The 23584-nt window shown below is 48.8% G+C and overlaps 1 protein-coding gene across 1 annotated transcript; it reads left to right on the top strand.

Moving 5' to 3' along the window:
• Positions 1-821: 821 nt before the first annotated feature.
• LOC137415602 (RNA cytosine-C(5)-methyltransferase NSUN2) lies at positions 822-3829 on the top strand (the record flags this gene model as incomplete). Its single annotated transcript, XM_068101210.2, is given in 3 exon segments — positions 822-960; positions 1097-1136; positions 1538-3829. Coding segments are annotated over 3 exon segments (567 nt in total), but the record flags the coding sequence as incomplete, so codon positions are not given.
• Positions 3830-23584: the final 19755 nt, after the last annotated feature.

The following is a 23584-nucleotide window of genomic DNA, read 5'->3' as shown; positions in this document are numbered from 1 at the left end:
CCCTCCTCGTCAGCACGCCACTCAGTTCCCGAAACTTCTTCCATGCACATCTCACTCCAGCAACCGTTGCCGAGTCTGATCCACCTTCTCCATTCAGCATGTCTCCGAGGTAGCAAAATGTTTTTACACCTTCCAGCTTCACGCCGTCTCCAAGATCCATCTCAACATTTCCTCCATCTGCAGCTCCCTCTGTGCACAACTTACATTTGAATGTGGCTGCCACACTGGTTAATGACCCTCTCAGACCACTACATTTTTGATGAACCCACTCAGCGCACATTGTACATTGAATGGAGTTCACTCCGACACCCTTCCTGCACACAGCACAGGGCCACTTCCCAGTTCTTTCCACCTCACCACATGCTTTACCATTTGCCATCACCTTCGTCTTTCCGATATTCACCTTCAGACCTTTTGTCTCCATACATTCCTTCCACTTGTTCATCTTTTCCTTTGGGTTTGGGTTTGTACTGTCGTAGAATAATAAAACTGGTACCATTGCAAAGCTAATCGATTTACTTTGTTGGAAAGCCATGATACGATTTACTTTGGAACAAAAGTTTATGTCCATTTAATCGGAGATCCCCATTTTAGAAGCCTGTCTTTCTGTGATCGAAGAAGGACAAACGGGACCTTTCGATTTAATGTCGTGGTTTCTGCTGTCGTATAAATAAAAAAAATGGTACCGTTACATAGTTACACAAAGATGCTTCTCCTTTTAGTAATAGATGAAGTTTCTTCTTGTATGAACTGTACGAGCATTTCAGCTTGAGCAAATATGAAGGGCCGGACCGTCTCACACGTATGTTCTGTATCTGCAGGGTATATACACACTCTTGCCATATATTTCACTTCGGATTATGGCTGCCAGTTATGACGACGTGCTTGTTCTTCTGACCCAGGAGAACCCTTGCCTGTCCAAGTTCTCTCCTGAGCTGCGAAGCCAAGCCAAAGAGTTTGGTATGGTAGGGTTTCGGGATTTCCTGTGTGGTCACATGAGAGCTGCCAAGTAGCTTGGATTTCAAAAAGATATCTTTAAGCAATGAAACTTTCAAACAGTTGCTTGAAGGAACTCTAACAATGCCCCTTCTTGCAGGTATTGGAAGTGTGTTGCTGAAATACCAATCGGATGATGAGTAAGTACACCAAGTAATTATCGTCTTCAAATTACACATTTACTGGATGTAATAGCAGCCTTGTGAAAAATTGCTTTTGCAGTTCAAGGAAGGGGTCCTTGCGCCGTGTTAATGGAGGATTGCTCATAATTGGATGCCCATGGTCATTACATACTGACTGTTGTCACCCCATTGTACACAATTTAATTGTACATCCACCAGGAATATTGAGGGAACTTAACCCCCGCTCTAGCAGGGAAAATGGCCTTAAAATGCATGTTGTTGTGTTGTTGTTTCTTTGAGAGTCTAATCATGTGTGACATTCCCATGAAATTATAAAAGCAGAGACAACTTGCCATTTTCATCATCTCGCCATGTTGGTTTAAAAGAACAATACTTTGTGTGTGTGTGTTGTGTGTCAGACAAGATGAAGCATCATACTGCCCGTTAGTGATGTGTGGCTGGCGAGGCAAGATTTCCCTACGCTGCTTCATGAGGCGAAATGATCGCTTGCACTACTTGCGCATGCTGGGAGCCGACGTGTCCCTGGAGTCTCCAAAACCCAAGGTTGAGCTTGGTGGGCAGGCAAAAGACATTCATTTGAAGGGAGAAATGGAAACGGGAGTGAAGGTAGAGGAGGACACGGATTCAGGTGGAGAAATGAAAGCAGAGGAGGTAATGCAAATTAAAATAGAGAAGTATTCGGATTCGGATTCAGATGGAGAAATGGAGACAGGCCTGAAAGCAGAGGAGCTGATTGAAGTTAAAGTGGAGGGCAATGTGGATTCAGGTGGAGAAATGGAGGTATGAGTTGATTGTAATAACAATTGAGGAAAATGCTGATTCACAGGTGGGAGACAAAGCTGGGCATAAAATGGTGGTTGACTAGCAGGTGATAGTTTTGAGAAAATGTACAGGGAACCATTTATTACTGTGCAAGAGAATAATAAAAAAAAATACTGTCTTCTATTTTGGGACGGAAGTCCAATGGTTAAAGAGACCAGCAAAAGTCGAGCCATTGGAGAAATTGAGGCCACAAAGTAGATGCTGCTGCTTATCCACAAGCAGGTTCACACTTTGCCTCTTGTGACATCCTCCATTCATCAGGATCAGACCAAAGCCACCGACAAAACAAAAATCACTCAAACCTGCCAGATTGGGCTGCTTTCATTTCCGCTGGATTGTAAATGTCATGACATCATCGCCGTGGTGTCAGTGTTTACCTCTCAAACTTCAATCTTTGTACTTTCTCATCGGGCCCTTTAGCAACAATGGCCATGTTTCCAGGTGACTGAAATATAATGATTCCATCAACTCGTAATTCCTTTATTGGTAACAGCCGTGTGCTAGTATGTTGCAGTTAATTGCAACAAGTTGCTTGAGAATGCGAAGACCTTGAAATCATTTTTTGGTAGATTCCACACTACCCAGTAACGTCCTCCATGCATATGTACCACAACCACAGCTGCTTACTCATGTTGTAACCCTCAAAGCAAAGGTGTGGGTGAGCTTTTTGCAGTGCTCTATCTTTTGTTCATTGCTCCATATTTTGGTTTTGTTTTTTACCCCATATAGTTTTCAAGCAAATGCTTTTTTATTTTCTTTCCTGATGATGTTTCTTGGATTGCCTTTGTTTTGTACTCAATGGCTGCAGCACCCACTGCTTTTTCTTGGTTCACATAATAAATTTTACAATGTAGGACAGTAGTGATTAGCCAAAATAACGATGGAAGCCTTGTTCCTATGTTGTTTTCTCTTTTTTATTATTAATTTTTTTATTGTGGTACACATGATCGAGACTAGTTGTCAATGCTGTGCACCATGGACCCATAATATATTGTGGTTTTCCTCTTGGCTCTTGACCTGCTAATAGGGACACAGCTTGGTCATTGCCTCTTAACCTATCACTTCACACAACAATGCTGCACATGCCTCGGCGTGATCGTTGTTTTGCGAGATCGGTGGAATTACAGTCAACAGCAGAGCAGATGGTCCATCGTTTGCCACACATCACTGAGTCGCCGGACATTGTAACCCCATTCCTGCATAATCACTTGTTAGCGACCATTGATAGTGCGTAAATGGTTGTGGCATTGCCATGTCGGCCATTGAGCTTAACATCCAGTCCATGGGGTTTGCTCTGTAGATGTGTTCTGCAGGTGTTGATTCTCCATTTTTCACATTAACGGTCCAGGAAGCTTATTCTCGACTTCATCTTTAAGGCAGGAAAGGATCAGTCAGTCCTTGGGGTTTCTATTAAAGGATGCAAATAAATAAATAAAGCAGCATCAAAATGGTTATAGACTGCTTCTGTTGCTATTGATGACTAACCTTCAAATTGAAAAGGGAAGATCTGAAAGGTTTTGTCAAATATAAATTAATTTCTCTCTTTATGCTCTGTCCTTGTAGTGGGTAAAACGATCGTGGTAGTTTTTGTCATGGGTTTGGAGGTTGTACTGATTCTCGACTCTCCCATAATTTGTTTGTCTTTATTGATTGTATTGACTCTCAACTTTGCTGTAATTTGCTTTTCTTTATTTCTCTTGTGAAGCTTGTTAAGTGCCTTCATGGAAACAAATACCGGAGTGAAAGTGTGAATGTTTTCTAATATAAACAGATGAATTTGGCTTTGTTGTTGTTGTAGTTGTTGTTGTAGGAGTTGTTTTGGAGTTGTAATAACTTTCAAAATCCAAGAATAAAAGTACAGAAATTGCCTCCTCATGCATGTTGGTGCAAATTTATTTTAGTTTTCAATGCAAAACAAGGCCTTTCCTCGGTCTTAAGTATTGTTTTTGGAGATTCCTTCTAAAAACAGCTATTTTCGTAATGTTAATGTCACTTTTGGTTTGTTTCAGAAGTTCTGCTTCGTGATAATTTTGTTCGGAGAGCTCGAGACGTTTCCACCGAACTCCTGGCAACTTCTGGTTTGAGTTTGGTTGCTGTACCAACTTATTGTCCCCCGTCGCATCGCGGAGCGAAAGGGGGACTATGGTTTTCCCCTCCGTCCGTGTGTGCGTCCGTCCGTGCGTGCGTGTGTAAGCGAAGGACCGAATTCTAATTTGGTGTGTGGGTGCAACTAGGCATATGGAAGAACCCTATTGAAAATTAGGTCGCCACGTCAAAATCCAAGATGGCCACCGCCATGCATGTCTGAACCTTGAGCGGAATATCTTGAAAAATAAATGAACTACTAACTTCTAATCTGGTGTGTGGGTGTATCTAGGCATAAGGAAGAACGCTATTGAAAATTGGGTCGCCACGTCAAAATCCAAGATGGCCACCACCATATATATGTCCGTCCGTGCGTGCGGAAGCGAAGGACCGAATTCTAATTTGGTGTGTGGGTGCAACTAGGCATATGGAAGAACCCTATTGAAAATTAGGGCGCCACGTCAAAATCCAAGATGGCCACCGCCATGTATGTCTGAAACTTGAGCGGAATATCTTGAAAAATAAATGAACTACTAACTTCTAATCGGGTGTGTGGGTGTATCTAGGCATAAGGAAGAACGCTATTGAAAATTGGGTCGCCACGTCAAAATCCAAGATGATCGCCGCCATGTATGTCTGAACCTTGTGAGTGGAACATCGTGCAAAAAAAGCGAAGTACCAACTTCTAATCTGGTGTGTGGGTGTATCTGCGCATAAGGAAGAACGCTATTGAAAATTGGGTCGCCACGGCAAAATCCAAGATGGCCGCCTTGCGTCTTCCACTTTGTCAACTCGCAGCACTTCACCGATGGGGGACCTAGGCGTAACGCTTGTTTTACTTTATTTTTATGCCTCCGCCGACTAAGTTGCCAGAGACATAATGTTTTTGGGTTGTCCATGTTGTGGAAATCATTCAAGACCACAACTTTAGTCCATCTGTTGGTTTAATTCCATTAAGACCTTTGACATCATTCTGCAAATACAGGGATGCAATAGGAATAAGGTTTGGTTTCACATAGGTCAATCCACAATATCATTCAATCAAAGCAAGCGTAATATTCTAGGCGGTACGTACCGTTAACGAGTCCACTAGTCAATGTAACATGTCACAGGAGAAGACGCCTAGAGCAGCGGCCGTTTCGGGTATTATAGCCGCGCCCCCCTAGCAGTGTCAGCGAGCAGCGAGCATCACCTGGGTTCAGCATAATACGATTTCACTACATTCTCCCCACCGTTAGAATTACACTGCCGTGCGGCTAGAAGCGAGCGAGGCGTCAGCCTTAACAAGGTGTGGAATATGGTATCAGTCGGCCCAATCGTACCGGTCCGGGCGGCGAATTTCCCTGCCAGCACGTGTCCGAAATTCCCCGGGTACGGCACCACGTAACCCCGAGACCCCGGCGTCGGAGTAGCTGCCGGAGTCAGGTGACGAAGGGGGTACCACCAAGCCGTCAGGCAAGGGCGGTTGTGGCGAAGGGAGGGTCGGCAGACGTTCAGTGACGGAAGTGTCGGAAGAGTCCATAGTCTCATAGATTGGCTCGTCCGATTCCTTATAAGGGTCGGTGACCCCGCATGGGGCAAGATGGCATACGGAAACAGTGGACTCACGCCCATCTGCCGTCATCATAGGTGCATGCTCGGGATTAGCCTGGAGCACCTGCACTTTGTCCACTAAGGGGTCGTACTTGCTCGTGCAGACCGCCCGTTTGAGATAGGCCGGCCCGGGCTCTGCGAGCCAACTGGGTAAAGACCGGATACACCCCGAGCTCCTCGGGTGGTGGAGAAGTCGCTCGTGGGGAGTCTGGTTGGTGGCCGTACATAGGAGAGCCCTAATCGAGTTCAGTGCCGCAGGTAGCGACCAAGCCCATTTATCGAGGGTCCGGAGATTGAGCACGACGGCCCTCCATATAATCCCATTGAAGCGTTCGATCTGCCCATTCGCTTGGGGTCTGTACGGCGTGGTATAACTAGAAGCGGCGTTATTTTGGAGCAAGTAGCCTCGCACTTCCTGAGACAAAAAGACCGCACCCCGATCTGTATGCACGTAGGCCGGGTACCCAAACATAGAGAACAAATTTTGCAGGCATCGCATTACCGTGGCAGCTGTCATATCCACGCACGTATAAGCAAAAGGAAATCGCGAGTACTCGTCGACGATAGTGAGCAGATAGCGAGAGTTACTCGACACCGGCAACGGGCCCTTGAAATCCATCGCCAACCTTTCCCACGGCCTCGTAGCCCTAACCAGTGTCCCCATGGGAGGGTTATAGAAACGTGGTTTGATTTCTGCGCATATAGCACAGTCGCGACAGATATGGCGGATATCGTCTATCGAGTACGGCAGATTACCACTTCGCACAAAATGAGCGAAACGCGTCACGCCCGGATGCCCGGCAGTTGCGTGCAAAACGCTTAGGCCCTCCAGAGTGACGATACCCGTGCACGTAACCAGCCTCGATAAGGCGTCGGCGACCTGGTTATCCTTCCCCGGGCGGTATTTGATAGTGTAGCAGAAGTCGGCAAGCTCTATACGCCAGCGAGTGATTTTCTCATTCTTAATGGGCGGCGTGTAAGGTGTCGTACATGAACGCAACACTTTGTTGGTCCGTGATGATTTGGAAGCACCGCCCGAGTAAGTACGGGCGCCATCGCCGAATCGACTCGACGATTGCGTACGCTTCCTTTTCGACAGACGAATGTCGCCGCTCAGCGGAGGTAAGAGTCCGTGAGAAGAAAGCCACCGGGCGCCCTCCTTGGGAGAGGGTCGCCGCTAAAGGCATCACTTTCTAGGACGAAAGATCCGCTCTCGTCGATCGTTGCCACAGCGGCACTGGTGATGTCGGCCTTAAGGCCTCCGAAGGCCGTTAACGCGGCCTGACGCAAAGGGAATGTGTCGCAGGTCACAAGGGGGCGAAGTTTCGCGGAGAAATTTTGGACCCACTTAGAGTAGCTGGGCGAATAGCCCGAGAGCGTGCTTCAGGGACGCCCGATCGCTGGGAGGGGCCATGTCGAGCAGAGGTCGCAGACGCTCCTTATCCGGAGCGACAGAGCCATGGGTCACGGTGTACCCCAGAAGATCTATCTTGCATAGGGAGTATTGACACTTAGCCTCGTTCATGGTTAAGCGATACTTCTGCGCGACCTCGAGGAAGCGCTTCAGATTAGTATCGTGGTGTCCTTGGTCATACCCACAACCCGTAAGATTGTCTAAATAGACGAAAACATCGGTCAAGTTCTCCCTCGCAACGAGGTCATCCATGGCCCTCTGGAAACAGGAGACCCCAATCGTTACCCCAAAAGGCAATCGAGTAAACTGGTACAACCGCTGCCCCGACTCAAATGCGGTATAGATACGATCTGCCCTCGAGATAGGGATCTGATGATACGCACTACGGAGATCGAGAGTGTTGTAGACCGAGTATTGGGCCACCTGTCGCACCAGCGCGTCCATCCCCGGAAGGGGGTAGGCATCCAGCTGTGTAAAACGGTTAATCGTTTTGCCGTCTGTTTTTGGACTGTTTTGCCGTCCGCAGACGCATGGTAATCGTTTGGGAATAGTCGATTACCATGCGTCTGCGGTGTGCTTCGCTTCGCACCACTAAGACCTGGGCCCGCCACGGCGACTGGCTGGGTTCTATGATGCCGTCTTTCAAGAGCTGAGCCGTCTCTCCCGCAATGAATTGCATGTCTGCTCGAGAGTAGCGCCGTGATTTTACTGCTACAGGTGTACAGTCGGAGGTTAAATTGGGGAACAGCGAAAGTGGCTGAATTTCCATTTTCGCTAGGGCACACACAGCAAGCGTGTCAGTCCCACCAACCGCGAGCGTGTCTGGCCCACCGAACTCCATTTCCAGTCGTCCATGTCACTTAAGGAAATCGTGTCCTAACAGAATGTCAGCACATAAAGCAGGTAAAACCATGAGGTGGACATCTGGAAAAACCCGTCCCTTTATCACGAGTTTCAATCGACATTCCCCCTTCGTGCTGAGCCGAAGACCCTGGGAAGCCATGAAGATCCGTCTCGTAGTCCCCAAGACCTGCCAACCATGCCTGTGCACTAGTCGCTGATCGATAAAACAATCCGTAGACCCTGTATCCACCAAGGCATGCACACAATGGCCGTCGATCATGAGGGGAATAACGGCTTGAGCCAGGCCGGACGAGCCCGCTGGGAGTGGGACCGAACCTCCTGAGTGAGGCGGTCGCGCCACGCGGGTGGGTCCTATGCCAGCCGCAGTTGTCCGGGCGTCAGAGGGTGCCCGTGGAGTTTCGTATACGTTGTCAGGGAGCGTTCCCATGCAATCTGCAGTGCTGCGGTCGTTGCCGGAGTATTCGTTGTTCATGAGGCATTCGTTAAAGCTGTCAGAGAGCATTCCCATGCAATCTGCAGTGTAGCGGTCGTTGCCGGAGTATTCGTTGTTCATGAGGCATTTGTTAAAGCTGTCGGAGAGCGTTCCCATGCAATCTGCAGTGTTGCGGTCGTTGCCGGAGTATTCGTTGTTCATGAGGCATTCGTTAAAGCTGTCAGAGAGCGTTCCCATGCAATCCGCAGTTTTGCCATTCAAAATCGCCGTTTGGCGAGTACGGGCCACCGTAGTCTTGCCATTCCAAATCGCCGTTTGACGAGTATGGGCCACCGTAGTCTTGCCATTCGAAATCGCCGTTTGACGAGTATGGGCCTCCGTAGTTTGGACCAAACGCGTGTCGCCGCCAGAGGACGCCGTACGCTCTCGAGAGACGTAGCGTGTACGTACCGCCGGGGTGGGGCGAGGCTCCAAAGGCCCTCGCGTTGCCCGGAGTCCAGTCAAGGACGCACGTTCCGTGTCCGATTGAGGATGAGACTGTTGTGGCTGCTCGGTGTCTCTCGCCAAGGTCATCGAAGCCGGGTAAGGCGCCGTGTTCCGCGCTCGGCCCGTAGGCTCCGCAATGAGCCCATTCAAGGTCGCGCGCGGCCGCGATCCGCGTGCGGTTTTCCGGCACACTTTTGCATAGTGCCCCTTCTGCGAGCACAAATGGCATATCGCGTCCCGAGCCGGACACACTGTCCGGTGGTGTCGTTGACCACCCACAGAAGTAGCATGCGGCCCCGTGTGAGGCCTTGGGTCTGACCGTAGCGGCAGCCGTCAGGGTCCCCGGATCCTCCGCCGGGGCAACCTGGAGTTCCGCGAGCGGGTCCGCTCCCGGTTCGTCGGCGGTAGCACTCTCCGGCCGTGCGTGTAGCGAGGTCCCCGCCAAGAGGCGCGTGCGATCATAGTCGTTTGACTGCAGCCGCGCTTCAGTATATATTTTCCCTTGTTCTAGAGCCACCGTGAAGGTCAGGTCGGTCCTCTCCAAGAGCTTGAGCCTGAGGTCCTGAGAGGAGACCCCGGAGACATAGGCGTCTAGGAGAAGGTCATCCTGAACCTGCTCGTGAGTCCATGGCTCCTGGGTGCTGTCTAGCAGGAGTTGCCGGAGCTCCTGGGCATAGTGATCCATCGACTCGTTTGGTTGCTGTCATCGCGATCGCAGCAAAAGTCGAGCATGTATCACGCTCTTTTGCTTTATGTACAATCGCTTGAGCTCTGCGACAGCGAGGTCGTATGTCGCACATCGCGCAATACTGTTGTACACCTTGTAGTCGACTTTGGACTGGAGCGCTGCTAGCTTCGCGGCAGCTGTCGGCACGGCTTCCTGGTCAGCGAACTCATTCTCCAAAGTTTTCAGCCAGTGAGTCAGTTGCAAACCAGCATCCGGGGCTTGCGGGTCGGCGCAGAATTGCGAAACCGCCAGCATCTTGCTTCCCGCCATGTCCGTAGATTTTAATGGAATTAAGTGTTGTGGAACATGTCACAGGAGAAGACGCCTAGAGCAGCGGCCGTTTCGGGTCTTATAGCCGCGCCCCCCTAGCGGTGTCAGCGAGCAGCGAGTATCACCTGGGTTCAGCATAATACGATTTCACTACAGTCCATATGGGCTAAACCTCGTTTTTCTCAGCAACCATATGTCCGATTGGAATGAAATTTTCAGGGTAGGAGTGACACCCATGCAGAATGTTTTTATAATTGTCATAGGTCACGTGGTATGGCAGCCATCTTGGATTTAATAGCAAATAAAAAAAAATTATTTCTCGGAAACCGCTGAATGGAAAAAATTGAAACTTGGCATATTGTCAAGTACTCCCAATGGGGAACAGAAGCATGATAATGACCTCATTGGTAAAGTGATAAACCAGCCAAAAATGTTTTAATCAAATTCCTTATCCTAAAAATCTGAAATTGCATGCACATGATCTATGACCCATTTGTATTGAAATATTAAATTTATGACATCATAGGTCACGTGGTTTGGCAGCCATCTTGGATAGAAAAACGAACCTTATCCGATCAAAACGAAACTTCACAAACGTGATCCCCGACCCATACATATGCAAAGTATACATTTTATAGAGGTCATGTGGTATGGCAGCCACATTAGTTTGAAAGCCGATATTTAAAAAAAATCCTTTCTCTGAAACTGCTTCACCGATCGATGTGAAACCTGTCATGTTGGGTAAAAATGTGATACTTTTTTTTTTTGTATACAAGATCGAGGCTCGTGAAAGAACATTTATCGCACAAAAAAATCAAACAGACACATAAAACATACAATAAGGGGAGCGGTAGACAAGATGGAGAGAGAAGGGGAAGCACACAAACGCAACATTTGGGAGCAGGGACATCGGGAGATCTGTGGGAGGGAGGAGGCGTGGGAAGTGAAGTATAAAACACAAGGACACTGCAAGGACTTCCAGGAAGGAAGTTGGTATTTCAAAGTGGATCTGGGGTGAAATTAGTGGGGGTAGAAAAGATCAACGTTTTGGATGGGGGAAGATAAGAGATGGTGGTGAACAGCTGTTTTAAAGACCTGGAGGGTGGAGTGGGATTGAAGAGAGTGAGGGAGTTTGTTACAGAGGCAGGAGAAAAGAGGAATGAAGGAGTGAAGGTGAGCAGAGAGTCTTGATTTTGGCAGTTTAACCATAAGAGGGTTGCTGGCAGATCTTGTGCGACCTGTAGGAATATTTGGGGGACAGAGCCCAGAGAGAGTTGGAGAAGCAAGGCTGAAGAGGAGTTGGAAGAAGACAAAGACCACCAACCTGCCTGCGTTGAGTAAGTGAAAGGCCCTCGGAGTTTGCTTCATCGAGGGAGATTCCAATGATTCTGAAAGCTTTGGTTTTCAACAGCGTGAAGCCGAGCTAGGTGTGGGGCAGGAGCACCGGCCCAGAGGGAAGAACAGTATTCCATTGAGCTGCGGATGAAAGCCTTGTATGTGGTGAGGATCTCAGGTGTGCCAAGGAAGGACTTAGCACGACGGAGGATGCCCAGTCGGCGACTGGCTTTGGAGGCCAGATTGGAAATGCGGTTTTCCCCAGGAAATATCATGGCAGATAGTGAGACCCAAAAGCTTGAGTGACCGAACTTCTTGGAGAGGATTGTTCAGAAAATAGATGGGAGGGTTGTCCAGTCGGTCTTTTCGGAGAGACATAGTAAGAGTGTGAGATTTGTCAGGGTTGAAAGACATGTTCCACTTGTTTGACCAGTCTGTGATTTTGTCCAGGTCTGCAGAGAGTGAGGAGGCTGCAGACTGTCGATCTGAGGGATGAGGAATGGAGCGGCAGAGAGTGGAGCCATCAGCAAAGAGATAGAGAGGATTTTCCAGAGAGTCGGAGAGATAATTGATGAAGACCAGAAAAAGCACAGGGCCCAGAACACTACCTTGGGGAACTCCAGCCAGAACAGGAAGGGGAGATGAGAGAAATCCATTCAGGGCCACACGTTGACTACGACTAGAGAGGAAGTCCGCAAGCCATGCATGGAGATTTCCATGGATACCATAGGAGGAGAGTTTGGTGAGCTGAGTGGGGTGCCAAACCGTATCGAAGGCACGTGATTTCCTGTTTGGCATTGAGGACCTCCATCCATTGTTGAGACAGCAGAATCAGCATGTCCAGAGTAGAGTGACCTGGTCTGAAACCAAATTGATGATCAGAGATCAAGCCATTGGAGAAGAGGAAAGATTTGATATCCGAAGCAATGATGGATTTCATGACTTTGCTGATAATTGGGAGAAGGCTGATTGGTCTGTAGTTGCAAGGATCTGTTTTTGCACCTTTTTTTGTGTAAAGTGGTGATGTTGGCTGATTTCCAAGTTGATGGCAGATGACCTTGAGCAAAAGAGAGAGTGAAGAGAACAGAGAGAGGGAGTGAAAGAGCGGAAGAGCAGGATTTTTGGACCCGTGGGCTGATGCCGTCTGGTCCAGTTGCAGAATCAGAGTCGAGGATTGACAGAAATTTCTCCACCTTGTCATGAGAAAAGGACACAGAGTCCAGGAGCAGTTGGGTATGGTGGGTACAGAGAGGCATGGGTTTGGGATACAAGATTTAGAGGCAAACACAGAGTTGAGGCATTCAGCTTTTTCACGTGCGGAGTCAGCTGTGTAGCTGTTTGAGGTAAGAGAGGGGCTGGAGGGTGAACAAACACCAGAAACAGATTTGACCAGATTTGACCAGAAACAGATTTGGCCACCAGGATTTGGAAGAGGGAGACAGCTTTGAGAGTTCGGTCTTGAGAGTGGAGAGATATTGTTTCCTGGCTCTCCTGAGGGTGGACACACACTTGTTTCGGGCTTTGTGAAAGGAAATGAGATTTCCTGCAGTTGGATTTGCTTTCCAGGCGGCGAAGGCAAGTTGTTTCTGGGCAACTGCTTCACCACAAGATTCTGTGTACCATGAACGGGAGGAAGGGTAAGACAACTGAAGACGAGATGGGATAAATCTGTGCATGAGAGAGAGCAATTTACTTTGGAAGAATTCCCAGGATGAGTTGATGTCAGAGGCAGTAGAGATAGGAGACCAGTCCAGATGATTGATGGCTGCTTGCAGCCCGTGCCAGTTGGCCTGAGTAAAATGCCAGACTCGTCGACGCTTGAGGCTCTCTGAGAATGGTCAGAGAGATGTCCACTTTAACGATTCACGATCTCGCGAGATCACGGCGAGGTCACGTCTTTTCGAAGCTGCTCCATGCGCTCACGCTCTCGAAGCTAAGTGATCTATCACAATCGTGTTTTTGTCGAGACTGTATCTACCTTTCGGTGTGTGTACCTATAGTGTAGCAGCATAGCAAACCTGTTGTGCATTTTGTGATACAAGCACCAAATTTGGCACAAATGTACATTAATATGTTGCGAACATTTTCAGATATTGGGCCACTTGAAATTCCGTAATTTTTTTTTTCAAATTTTTTCAAATTTCGTAATTTCAAATTTTTCGGGTGACACCGTCACAATTTCGGTCTTCGAGGCCGGCCGATATAGTGGGGCGGCTTAGCCCAAATATTCAAAAGAATTGTGCATTTTGTGATACAAGCACCAAATTTGGCACAAATGTACATTAATATGTTGCGAACATTGTGTGGTCAGCAATGAAGACGAGAGTCTGAATTACATGTATGCAAAAGACCTTGTGAACCAGTGAAGCAAATACACGGGTAAGCATGAATTAAATCTAGGGCATGATATAATTTCCATGATGTTTACCTCTACACTCAATGGTGGAAGGAGGTAATGTTTTGATCCCAGCTTGTCTGTATGTCTGTTTGTCTGTTAGTCCACAAAATTCCAGACAAAGCTTGTAGTAGTGGTAGTTGTAGTGGTAGTGGTGATAACAGAAATTGTTATATAGAACTGAACTTATATTATTATTATATGCAGAAAATAACTTTTTTTTTTTTTTTTTGTATACAAGATCGAGGCTCGTGAAAGAGCGAACATTAATCACACAGAAAGACAAACAGACACATAAAACAAATAACATCGGGAGCGGTAGACAAGATGGGGAGAGAGGGGGAAGGACACAAACACAACATTTGAGAGCAGGGACCGAGAGACATGGAGACATCGAGAGATCTGTGGGAGGGAGAGGGCTTTGGGGGGGAGGCATGTGAAGGGGGGGAGGCATGTGAAGGGGGGGAGGCATGGGAAGGGGGGGGGGTGGGAGAGGTATAAACATATGGACACTGCCAGGACTGCCAGGAAACTTCATTTCTATATGCCCTGCAGTGGACAGGTTAATTGGTTTATGCACTGAAGGGGTCACCCTGGTGTGCACTGCTGTGTTCTGCCTCACTGAGTTGTTCAGGTATGATGTACTCAGCACAAGCTTCCGGTCGGCCCGGAGGTGGGGGTGCGGGGCCTGTCACGGAACGTCAAAACAAACGACCTGCCGGGGCCGCCCAAAAGTCGGGCGTGAGGGGCGCGTCCACTAATGGAACGCCTCTCGCTTCCCAGATCGAGGGCCACGTGGTCAGGAGAACCTCGTCCCTTCCGGTCACACTTTGCCTATCGGCCGGCCTCGAAGACCGAAATTGTGACGGTGTCACCCGAAAAATTTGAAATTACGAAATTTGAAAAAATTTGAAAAAAAAAATTACGGAATTTCAAGTGGCCCAATATCTGAAAATGTTCGCAACATATTAATGTACATTTGTGCCAAATTTGGTGCTTGTATCACAAAATGCACAATTCTTTTGAATATTTGGGCTAAGCCGCCCCACTACTATAGCGTAACTTTTGGAAAATTTTCGGTGCTAATTTTTTGTACATGTATACACAATCGTCGGTTAATGGTATCGAGTATTCTGCGGCCTAGTACTCGTAGGCTTAGACTACCGTACCGTCTCCGACCTTGTGGTTTTGTTTTTCTCTCAGCGATTCGTCGAATGCGCTGAAATTATTTTCGTTCTCTGTTTCGTACCAGTCGTTCACCCCGTACCTCCTTGTTTAATATCTGTACTCACAAAAAAAAAAAAAAAACCCCCCAAAAAAAATATTTCCTTCCCAGGTCTTATTCGTTTATTTGTTACCTTCGCAAAAGCGGAAGGTTATGTTTTGATCGCTGTGTATTTATTTGTATGTCTGTGTGTGTGTGTGTGTGTATGTTATTCGCATAACTCAAAAAGTATTCAACCGATTCGCATGAAATTTGGTGGGATGATAGGTTATTATCCGGGAACCATTTGATTAGATTTTGGAATCGATCGGGTCAAAGGTCAAGGTCATGAAAAGGTCAAAATCGTCTTTTTACCATAGCGCGGTCAATTTGTGTCCAATTTGTATGAAACTAATGCCAAAATGTTCAGAATTCAATGCCCAATCTTGTGATATGCGACATGACACTCTGACGTCATAACCCTTGTTAGCGGTTGGGGGCCAAAGGTCAGGGGGGTCACGCCCTTGCAAAATGTGCGGTTTTTAAAAAATCATAACGCGGTCAATTCGGATCCAAATTGGATGAAAGTAGATGTGTCATTCTTATGTGTCATGATGTTTTCGACTGTTGGTGCAATTTGAAGAGATGAAAAACAGAACATATATATATATATGCATATTTTACAGTTGTAAGGATGCATGTAATAAACTTGGATTAGCAGCCGTAAACATGGTTCTTTCCGTGCAAATCAACGGGACTATGGCACAGTGACAACGAATCAGCGCCGAGATCTTGTAGTCATCGAGTGTCATTCCCTCGAATCTTGCTACACAGATCTTGTAGTCTTTTATTTTGGCAACAAAAGTAGCTGCGGCGAAGGTATGCGCTCTACCGAGTGCCCGTTCTAGTTGTTCTTTTTGTTCGTTCGTTCTTCGTTCGCGATCACGCGGTTAGAAATGTATAATCTCTCCCCTGAACAACTATTTTCTCTCATATATTATAACACCCTTTTCTTCTTTTCCTACAAAAGGATGCTTTCGTCTTGCTCACCAAATCTATTCATTCCAAAAAATATATATAATACCATCTCTTACAGTTCCTCCTTTCTACATTCCCTAAACTATCCAGAACTCCACCCCTCCTCCAGTGTCCTCAAACGTATTTTTGACTCGAAGGTCTCAAACACATTTTGCAAAAAATGTTCGTTTCCCATGAATCGTACACTTTTCAAAATCCAATCTCACCCCTCCCCTCCAAATCCTCCCCATCACCCATCCCTTTCAAATCTCCCCCCTTGCCCCTTCCCTCCCCTCCCTCCTAAACTCCCCCCACACCCCTCCCCTCCGAGACTCTCCCTCGCTCCTCCCCTCCTAGACTCCCCTCTCACCCCTCCTCCTCAAAGCATCCTCCCTGCTTCTTCCCCCTTCCAACTTTCACCTTCATCTCCCCAAACCTTCTGCCTCGCTCTTCCCCCTCCTCAAATAACACCTCACTATGCCTCACCCAATCTCCATCAAACCTTTTTTCCACCCCATTCTTCCCTTTCTCCAAGCTATTCTGAAATCTCTGAAATCTCTGACACACCTTCAACAGCTCTCCCTACCTCTTCCTCCTCTTCCACATCTTACCCTACCCCTCCCCCCCCCCTGTTCTGGACCTGATGCTCCCCCTTCCTCTTAATTAACGGTATGGACCTCAAACATCCGGGGCCTTCGCTCAAACTTGACTGACCTCTCCATACAGGTTGCTTCTGACAAACCAGATGTGATCTGCTTAACAGAAACTTTCCTCCTTCATGATGTCTCTGATGCCTTGGTATCTCTCCCAGGTTACTCCCTCCTCCGGTATGATAGACCTGAGCCTCGTCCTGGAGGTGGGGTTGCTATCTTTATAAAAAACTCTCTTCCTCACTCGCCCTCCACTGCCCTCTCTCCACCTCACCCCCAGGAATACTTTTGGCTACGGCTTCCCCTTCGCTCCCACCTTTTGTTCATATGTGTGTTGTACCGTCCACCAAACAGCGATGACTCCATCTACATCTCACTGCATCTCAAGTTGGTCCAAATTAAATATTTCATCGTGACGATTGTCATCAAATGGACGAATTTTTAATATATCTCGGCATTTTCCCGTCTGTTATTTCAAGCGGTGTATGACTGACCATGCCGCTATTTAAAAAATATATATCTCGGCAATTTCCCGTATGTGGCGACACGTGAACGAAGCTATGCTCCTCTCTCCACATTATTGTGACGACGTATAAATTAAATATTTCATCGTGACGATTGTCATCAAATGGACGAATTTTTAATATATCTCGGCATTTTCCCGTCTGTTATTTCGGGCGGTGTATGACTGACCATGCCGCGATTTAAACAAAATATATATATCTCGGCATTTTCCCGTCTGTTATTTCAGGCGGTGTATGACTGACCATGCCGCGATTTAAAACAAGTACAAAAAGTTTTAATTAAAACAAAAGCCGCGTCGATGTTACACAATGTCTAGATGCAGCTGTGCCTATAACGTCGATGTTATAGGCACACGACATTCCTATTGATTCGATTACTTGATGTTATTTTTGTGCAAAGTGAAAATATATCTCGGCAATTTCCCGTGTGTGGCGACGAATTTTTAATATATCTCGGCATTTTCCCGTCTGTTATTTCAGGCGGTGTATGACTGACCATGCCGCGATTTTAAAAATATATATATCTCGGCAATTTCCCGTGTGTGGCGACACGTGAACGAAGCTATGCTCCTCTCTCCACATTATTGTGACGACGTATAAATTAAATATTTCATCGTGACGATTGTCATCAAATGGACGAATTTTTAATATATCTCGGCATTTTCCCGTCTGTTATTTCAGGCGGTGTATGACTGACCATGCCGCAATTTTAAAAATATATATCTCGGCAATTTCCCGTATGTGGCGACACGTGAACGAAGCTATGTTCCTCTCTCCACATTATTGTGACGACATATAAATTAAATATTTCATCGTGACGATTGTCATCAAATGGACGAATTTTTAATATATCTCGGCATTTTCCCGTCTGTTATTTCGGGCGGTGTATGACTGACCATGCCGCGATTTAAACAAAATATATATATATCGGCATTTTCCTGTCTCTTATTTCGGGCGGTGTATGACTAACCATGCCGCGATTTAAAAAATATATATCTCAATGGACTTGAAGTTACAGGCCTTTGAGAATTCATTTCGTTCTATAAAGGGCAACTTTCATCGGATTTTCTTCCCGTTTTTTTTCAACCGAGTCTAAAACTATGTTAGCGACTGTGAAAAATGAAATGATATATCGAATTTGATTTGAAATAAAACTGTGTGAGAGAGGAAGACACCACGGGCCTACAAAACAGGCCTCAAAGCTATGCGAGTTAATAAAATGGTGGATATTTGTTTATATGAAGCCTCTCCCAGAATGGGCGGAGCTATGGTTCCCAGAATGGGTGGAGCTTTGAGGTTTTGTCTTCTCTGCAAGAACAAGAAGAACAACAACAACAACAGCAGAGGGCACTCTATGAGCAGCGTCTGCGACGCGGCTAAAAAATATATCTCAATGGACTTGAAGTTACAGGCCTTTGAGAATTCATTTCGTTCTATAAAGGGCAACTTTCATCGGATTTTCTTCCCGTTTTTTTTCAACCGAGTCTAAAACTATGTTAGCGACTGTGAAAAATGAAATGATATATCGAATTTGATTTGAAATAAAACTGTGTGAGAGAGGAAGACACCACGGGCCTACAAAACAGGCCTCAAAGCTATGCAAGTTAATAAAATGGTGGATATTTGTTTATATGAGGCCTCTCCCAGAATGGGTGGAGCTTTGAGGTTTTGTCTTCTCTGCAAGAACAAGAAGAACAACAACAACAGCAGAGGGCACTCTATGACCAGCGTCTGCGACGCGGCTAAAAAATACATGAGAAGATTGTTCATTTTTTGGGGGACAAAGAGGATCCAACGCCATTTCTTTGTAACGCACATTTCTGGTTAATAACCAATTTCTGTAAAGTTTGAAACTTTCATTAACAGCGGTAAATGTTTAGTTTCCGGCAAGAAGGCCAGCAAGGAAAGCAAAATCAGCTTCTGGGTTTAAATGTAATAATGAAATGAGAATGAGCTGATGAGGGGTTTCACTGTACTGTTTAAAAAAAAAAATACAGGAGAAGCTCGGGCCCCTCAACGGACCCTGGGCCCCGAGGCAGCGACCCCTCCCCCTCCCCCTAATCCCCCCTCTCTCGACGCCCCTGACTCCAAATATTATGGTGTACCATATATTTCGGCAACTTCCTTGCATCCCTTTGTGATGAGTGTCCAGCTCTGGTTCACATACGGAGAAACTTCAGAAAATGAAATGTACAGTATAACCAACCGAGGTCCTCAACATATTTATAGAAAGAGAAGCATGCAGATCGGACTAGGAATAGTCTTTTATCGTGACAAATCCATCCCGTTATATGGACTAATTTGAGTGAATCAAAATCTACCTTCCATGGAAAAATGCCAGATGTGACCATGACAAACATTGAACAAGTATTCTGAGTATTGCGCTGCAATACATGTCCCCTACCGGCAGTCTGTCGTCCGGAAAACTGTTTGGGAAATTACCAAAGTTCAAAGTGCCATAACTTTGTCAAAAATGATCGAAACGTCGTGAAGTTCGAACTTGATCTGTAACTTATCATGAGGAAACCATGTACCAAGTTTGAAATCATTAGCATTAAGAGTTTAGTTAAAAAGTCCAGAAAACTGTTCTTTGCGTGACGGACTGACAGACGGAGGAACGGCATGCAAACCTATAGTCCCCTCCGGTGTACACCGGTAGGGGACTAATAAGCATTCAACCCCCTGAGTCGATAGTTTGAACAAACGCCTGTGGCAGCGATTACAGCTTCGGGTCTTCTTGGGTACGTCTGTATCAGTTTGCACATCTGGATTTCGATCGTTTCTCGCATTCTCCCTTGCAGATTTGCTCAAGCTCTGCCATGTTGGATAGGGAGTGTCGATGAACAGCAATCTTTAAGTCTTTCCACAGATTTCTAATGGGATTCAGGTCTGGGCCACTCAAGGACTTCCACGTTCTTGTTCTGAAGCCATTCCAGTGTTGCTTTGGCTGTATGCTTGGGGTCATTGTCCTGTTGGAACGTAAATCTTCACCGCAGTCTCAGGTCTTTTGCACTCTGAAGCAGGTTCTCCTCATGGATTTGCCTCTGTTTGGCTGCATTCATATCCCAACCCTCAGATCGGCTGTTGATGCCACTACCCTATTGCCAATGATGCCACTACCCTATAGCCAATGATGCCACTACCCTATAGCCAATGATGCCACTACTCCATCGTCAATGATACCACTACCCTATAGCCAATGATACCACTACCCGTTAGCCAATGATTCCACTACTCCATAGCCAATGATACCACTACCTGTTAGCTAATGATGCCACTACTCCATAGCCAATGATGCCACTCCTCCATAGCCAATGATACCACTACTCCATAGCCAATGATACCACTACCCGTTAGCCAATGATGCCACTACTCCATAGCCAATGATACCACTACCCGTTAGCCAATGATGCCACTCCTCCATAGCCAATGATACCACTACTCCATAGCCAATGATACCACTACCCGTTAGCCAATGATACCACTACTCCATAGCCAATGTTGCCACTACCCGTTAGCCAATGATGCCCCTACCCGTTCGCCAATGATACCACTGCCCTATAGCCAATGATGCCACTACCCGTTAGCCAATGATGCCCCTACCCGTTAGCCAATGATACCACTGCCCTATAGCCAATGATGCCACTGCCCGTTAGCCAATGATGCCCCTACCCGTTAGCCAATGATACCACTACCCGTTAGCCAATGATACCACTACCCATAAGCCAATGATACCACTACCCGTTAGCCAATGATACCACTGCCCTACAGCCAATGATGCCACTGCCCATTAGCCAATGATGCCACTACTCCATAGCTAATGATGCCCCTACCCGTTAGTCAATGATACCACTGCCCTATAGCCAATGATGCCCCTACCCGTTAGCCAATGATACCACTGCCCTATAGCCAATGATGCCACTACCCCATAGCCAATGATACCACTGCCCTATAGCCAATGATGCCACTACCCCATAGCCAATGATGCCACTGCCCTATAGCCAATGATGCCACTACCCCTTAGCCAATGATGCCACTACCCCATAGCCAATGATCATCCATCAACGGATTCCCTCCCTCCTGGTGTCTTCGCGGGTCCACAACGAGCAATGTCCTTCTGGCTGGGAGGATTCAATGTGAACATTCCTACTGATTATGATCGGGGACAGAAGCACATTGAAAGGTTTATCGAAATACATAATAAGGTTATACTTCGTCCTCGACACACCATTCTTTTCCATGTCACACCCAAACCTACCTTTCTCCTTTGCTTGCCAGCTTGTCTTTACATGGGAGGACGGGCAACCGTGGTGTGCCGTCGGCACCGGGGCGAACCTCCGGGCGGTCTCCTGCAGGGTGGAGCGCTGTTGCGCCGCGGACCAAGGAGCCGTGGAGTCGGGGATAAATTCGCCCGGTACCTGCAGTGTTTGCCCGAAGACCAGCTCCGCCGAGGACGCGCGCAGGTCGTCCTTGGGGGCCGTCCTGAGGCCCAGCAGGACCCAGGGGAGCCTGTCGGCCCAGCTGCCGTCGCGGAGGCTGGCCCGGAGCGCGGCCTTCATCGAGCGATGAAAGCGCTCACACAGGCCATTGGCCTGGGGGTGGTAGGCCGTTGTGCGGTGCAGTTGGACGCCGAGCCCTTGCGCCACCGCGCTCCAGAGCTACGAGGTGAACTGGGGGCCGCGGTCGGACGAGATGTCCGAGGGGGCACCGAACCGGGCAACCCAAGTGGCGATGAAGGCTTGCGCCACATCAGCCGCAGACGTCGCAGCCAATGGCACGGCCTCCGGCCACCGTGTGGTGCGGTCCACCATGGTGAGGAGGTGGGTGAACCCCCGCGAGGGGGGCAGAGGTCCCACCAAGTCGACGTGGACATGGTCGAACCGACGCTCGGGCACCGTAAACGGGGCCTGGGTGTGGCGGTGGACCTTTGCGCGCTGGCACGCGAGGCACGTCCTGGCCCAGTCGCGGACGTCCTTCCTGAGGCCATGACAGACGAACTTCGCCGCGACGAGCTTCTGGGAGGCCTTCGTGCCCGGGTGGGACAGGCCGTGGATGGCGTCGAAAATCGTGCGCTGCCAGCCAGCGGGCACGATGGGGCGAGGCCGGCCGACGGAGATGTCGCACAGGAGGGCCGCGCCCGCGACGTCGAACGGCACCTAGGTGCTGCGGAGGCCCGTGACGGCGGTCCGCAAGGCCTGGACGCCGGGGTCGGCAGTCTGGTCCTCCGCCATCCGGGCATAGTCGATCCCGAGGTGGACTGCGTGCGCGACGGACCGGGAAAGGCAATCCGCCACCGGGTTGTCTTTACCCGTGACGTGACGGATGTCCGTCGTGTACTCGGACACGGCAGAGAAGTGACGCTGCTGCCGTGCCGACCATGGCTCAGCGACCTTGGCAATCGCGAACACAAGGGGCTTGTGGTCGACGAAAGCCGTGAACGGGCGGCCCTCGAGCAGATGGCGGAAGTGTCGGACCGCCAGGTGGAGCCCGAGCAGCTCGCGGTCGAAGGTGCTATGGCGGCGTTCGTGCGGGCGAAGCTGCCGACTAAAAAATGCCAGCGGCTGCCAAGCACCACTCACCCACTGCTCGTGCACCGCGCCCACCGCGTAGTCCGACGCGTCGGTGGTGAGGGCGATCGGTGCATCGGGCGCCGGGTGCGCCAGCATGGTGGCGTTGGCTAGGGCCAGCTTTGCGCCCGCAAACGCCGTGGCCATCGGCTCCGACCAGGCGATGTCACCTTTGCCCGGCTTGCCCCGGAGGGCCTCGTGCAGGGGGCGGAGGAGCTGGGCGACGTGGGGCACGAAGCGGTGGTAAAAATTTACCATGCCCAGGAACTCCTGGAGCCCCTTGATCGTGCGGGGGCGCGGGAAATCCCTGACCGCTTCCACCTTGGCCGGTAAAGGGATGGCCCCGTGCCTGGTGATGCGGTGCCCCAAGAAGTCGTTGTGCGGTGCCCCAAGTCGTTGTGCAGTGCCCCAAGTCACCGCTGGTGATGCGGTGCCCCAAGATAGCGGAGACGCCGAAACGGCACTTTGCGGGGTTGATGATCAGGCCATGCTGGTCCAGGCATTCGAAAAGCGTGCGGAGGTGGAGCAGGTGCTCCTCCCGGGACGCGCTCGCGACTAGGATGTCGTCCAGGTAGACATAGATGAAAGGTAAGTCACGCAAGACGCTGTCCATGAGCCGTTGGAATGCCTGGGCTGCATTCTTCAACCCAAAAGGCATTCGCAGGAACTCAAAGAGGCCGAAAGGGGTGATGACGGCCGTCTTTGGGACATCGTCCGTTTGGACGGGGACCTGGTGGTTGCCCCGGATGAGGTCCACCTTGGAGAACACGGTCGTGTTCGCCAACCGGGCGGAAAAGTCCTGGATATGCGGGACCGGGTAGCGGTCGGGGGTGGTGGCATCATTGAGCCGGCGGTAGTCACCGCACGGCCGCCATCCTCCGCCGGGCTTCGGCACAATGTGCAGAGGAGAAGCCCAAGCGCTGTTGAAGCGCCGTACGATCCCCAGCCGTTCCAGCGTGGCGAACTCCGCTTTCGCCACGGCGAGCTTCGTGGGGTCGAGTCGGCGTGCCCGGGCGTAGACCGGCGGCCCGACCGTGGGGATATGGTGCTCCACCCCGT

Source organism: Myxine glutinosa, unplaced genomic scaffold, assembly GCF_964187855.1.
Source record: "Myxine glutinosa unplaced genomic scaffold, kmMyxGlut1.1 SCAFFOLD_3379, whole genome shotgun sequence".
Taxonomy (NCBI): domain Eukaryota; kingdom Metazoa; phylum Chordata; class Myxini; order Myxiniformes; family Myxinidae; genus Myxine; species Myxine glutinosa.
This window is presented reverse-complemented; position numbering and strand designations above follow the sequence as displayed.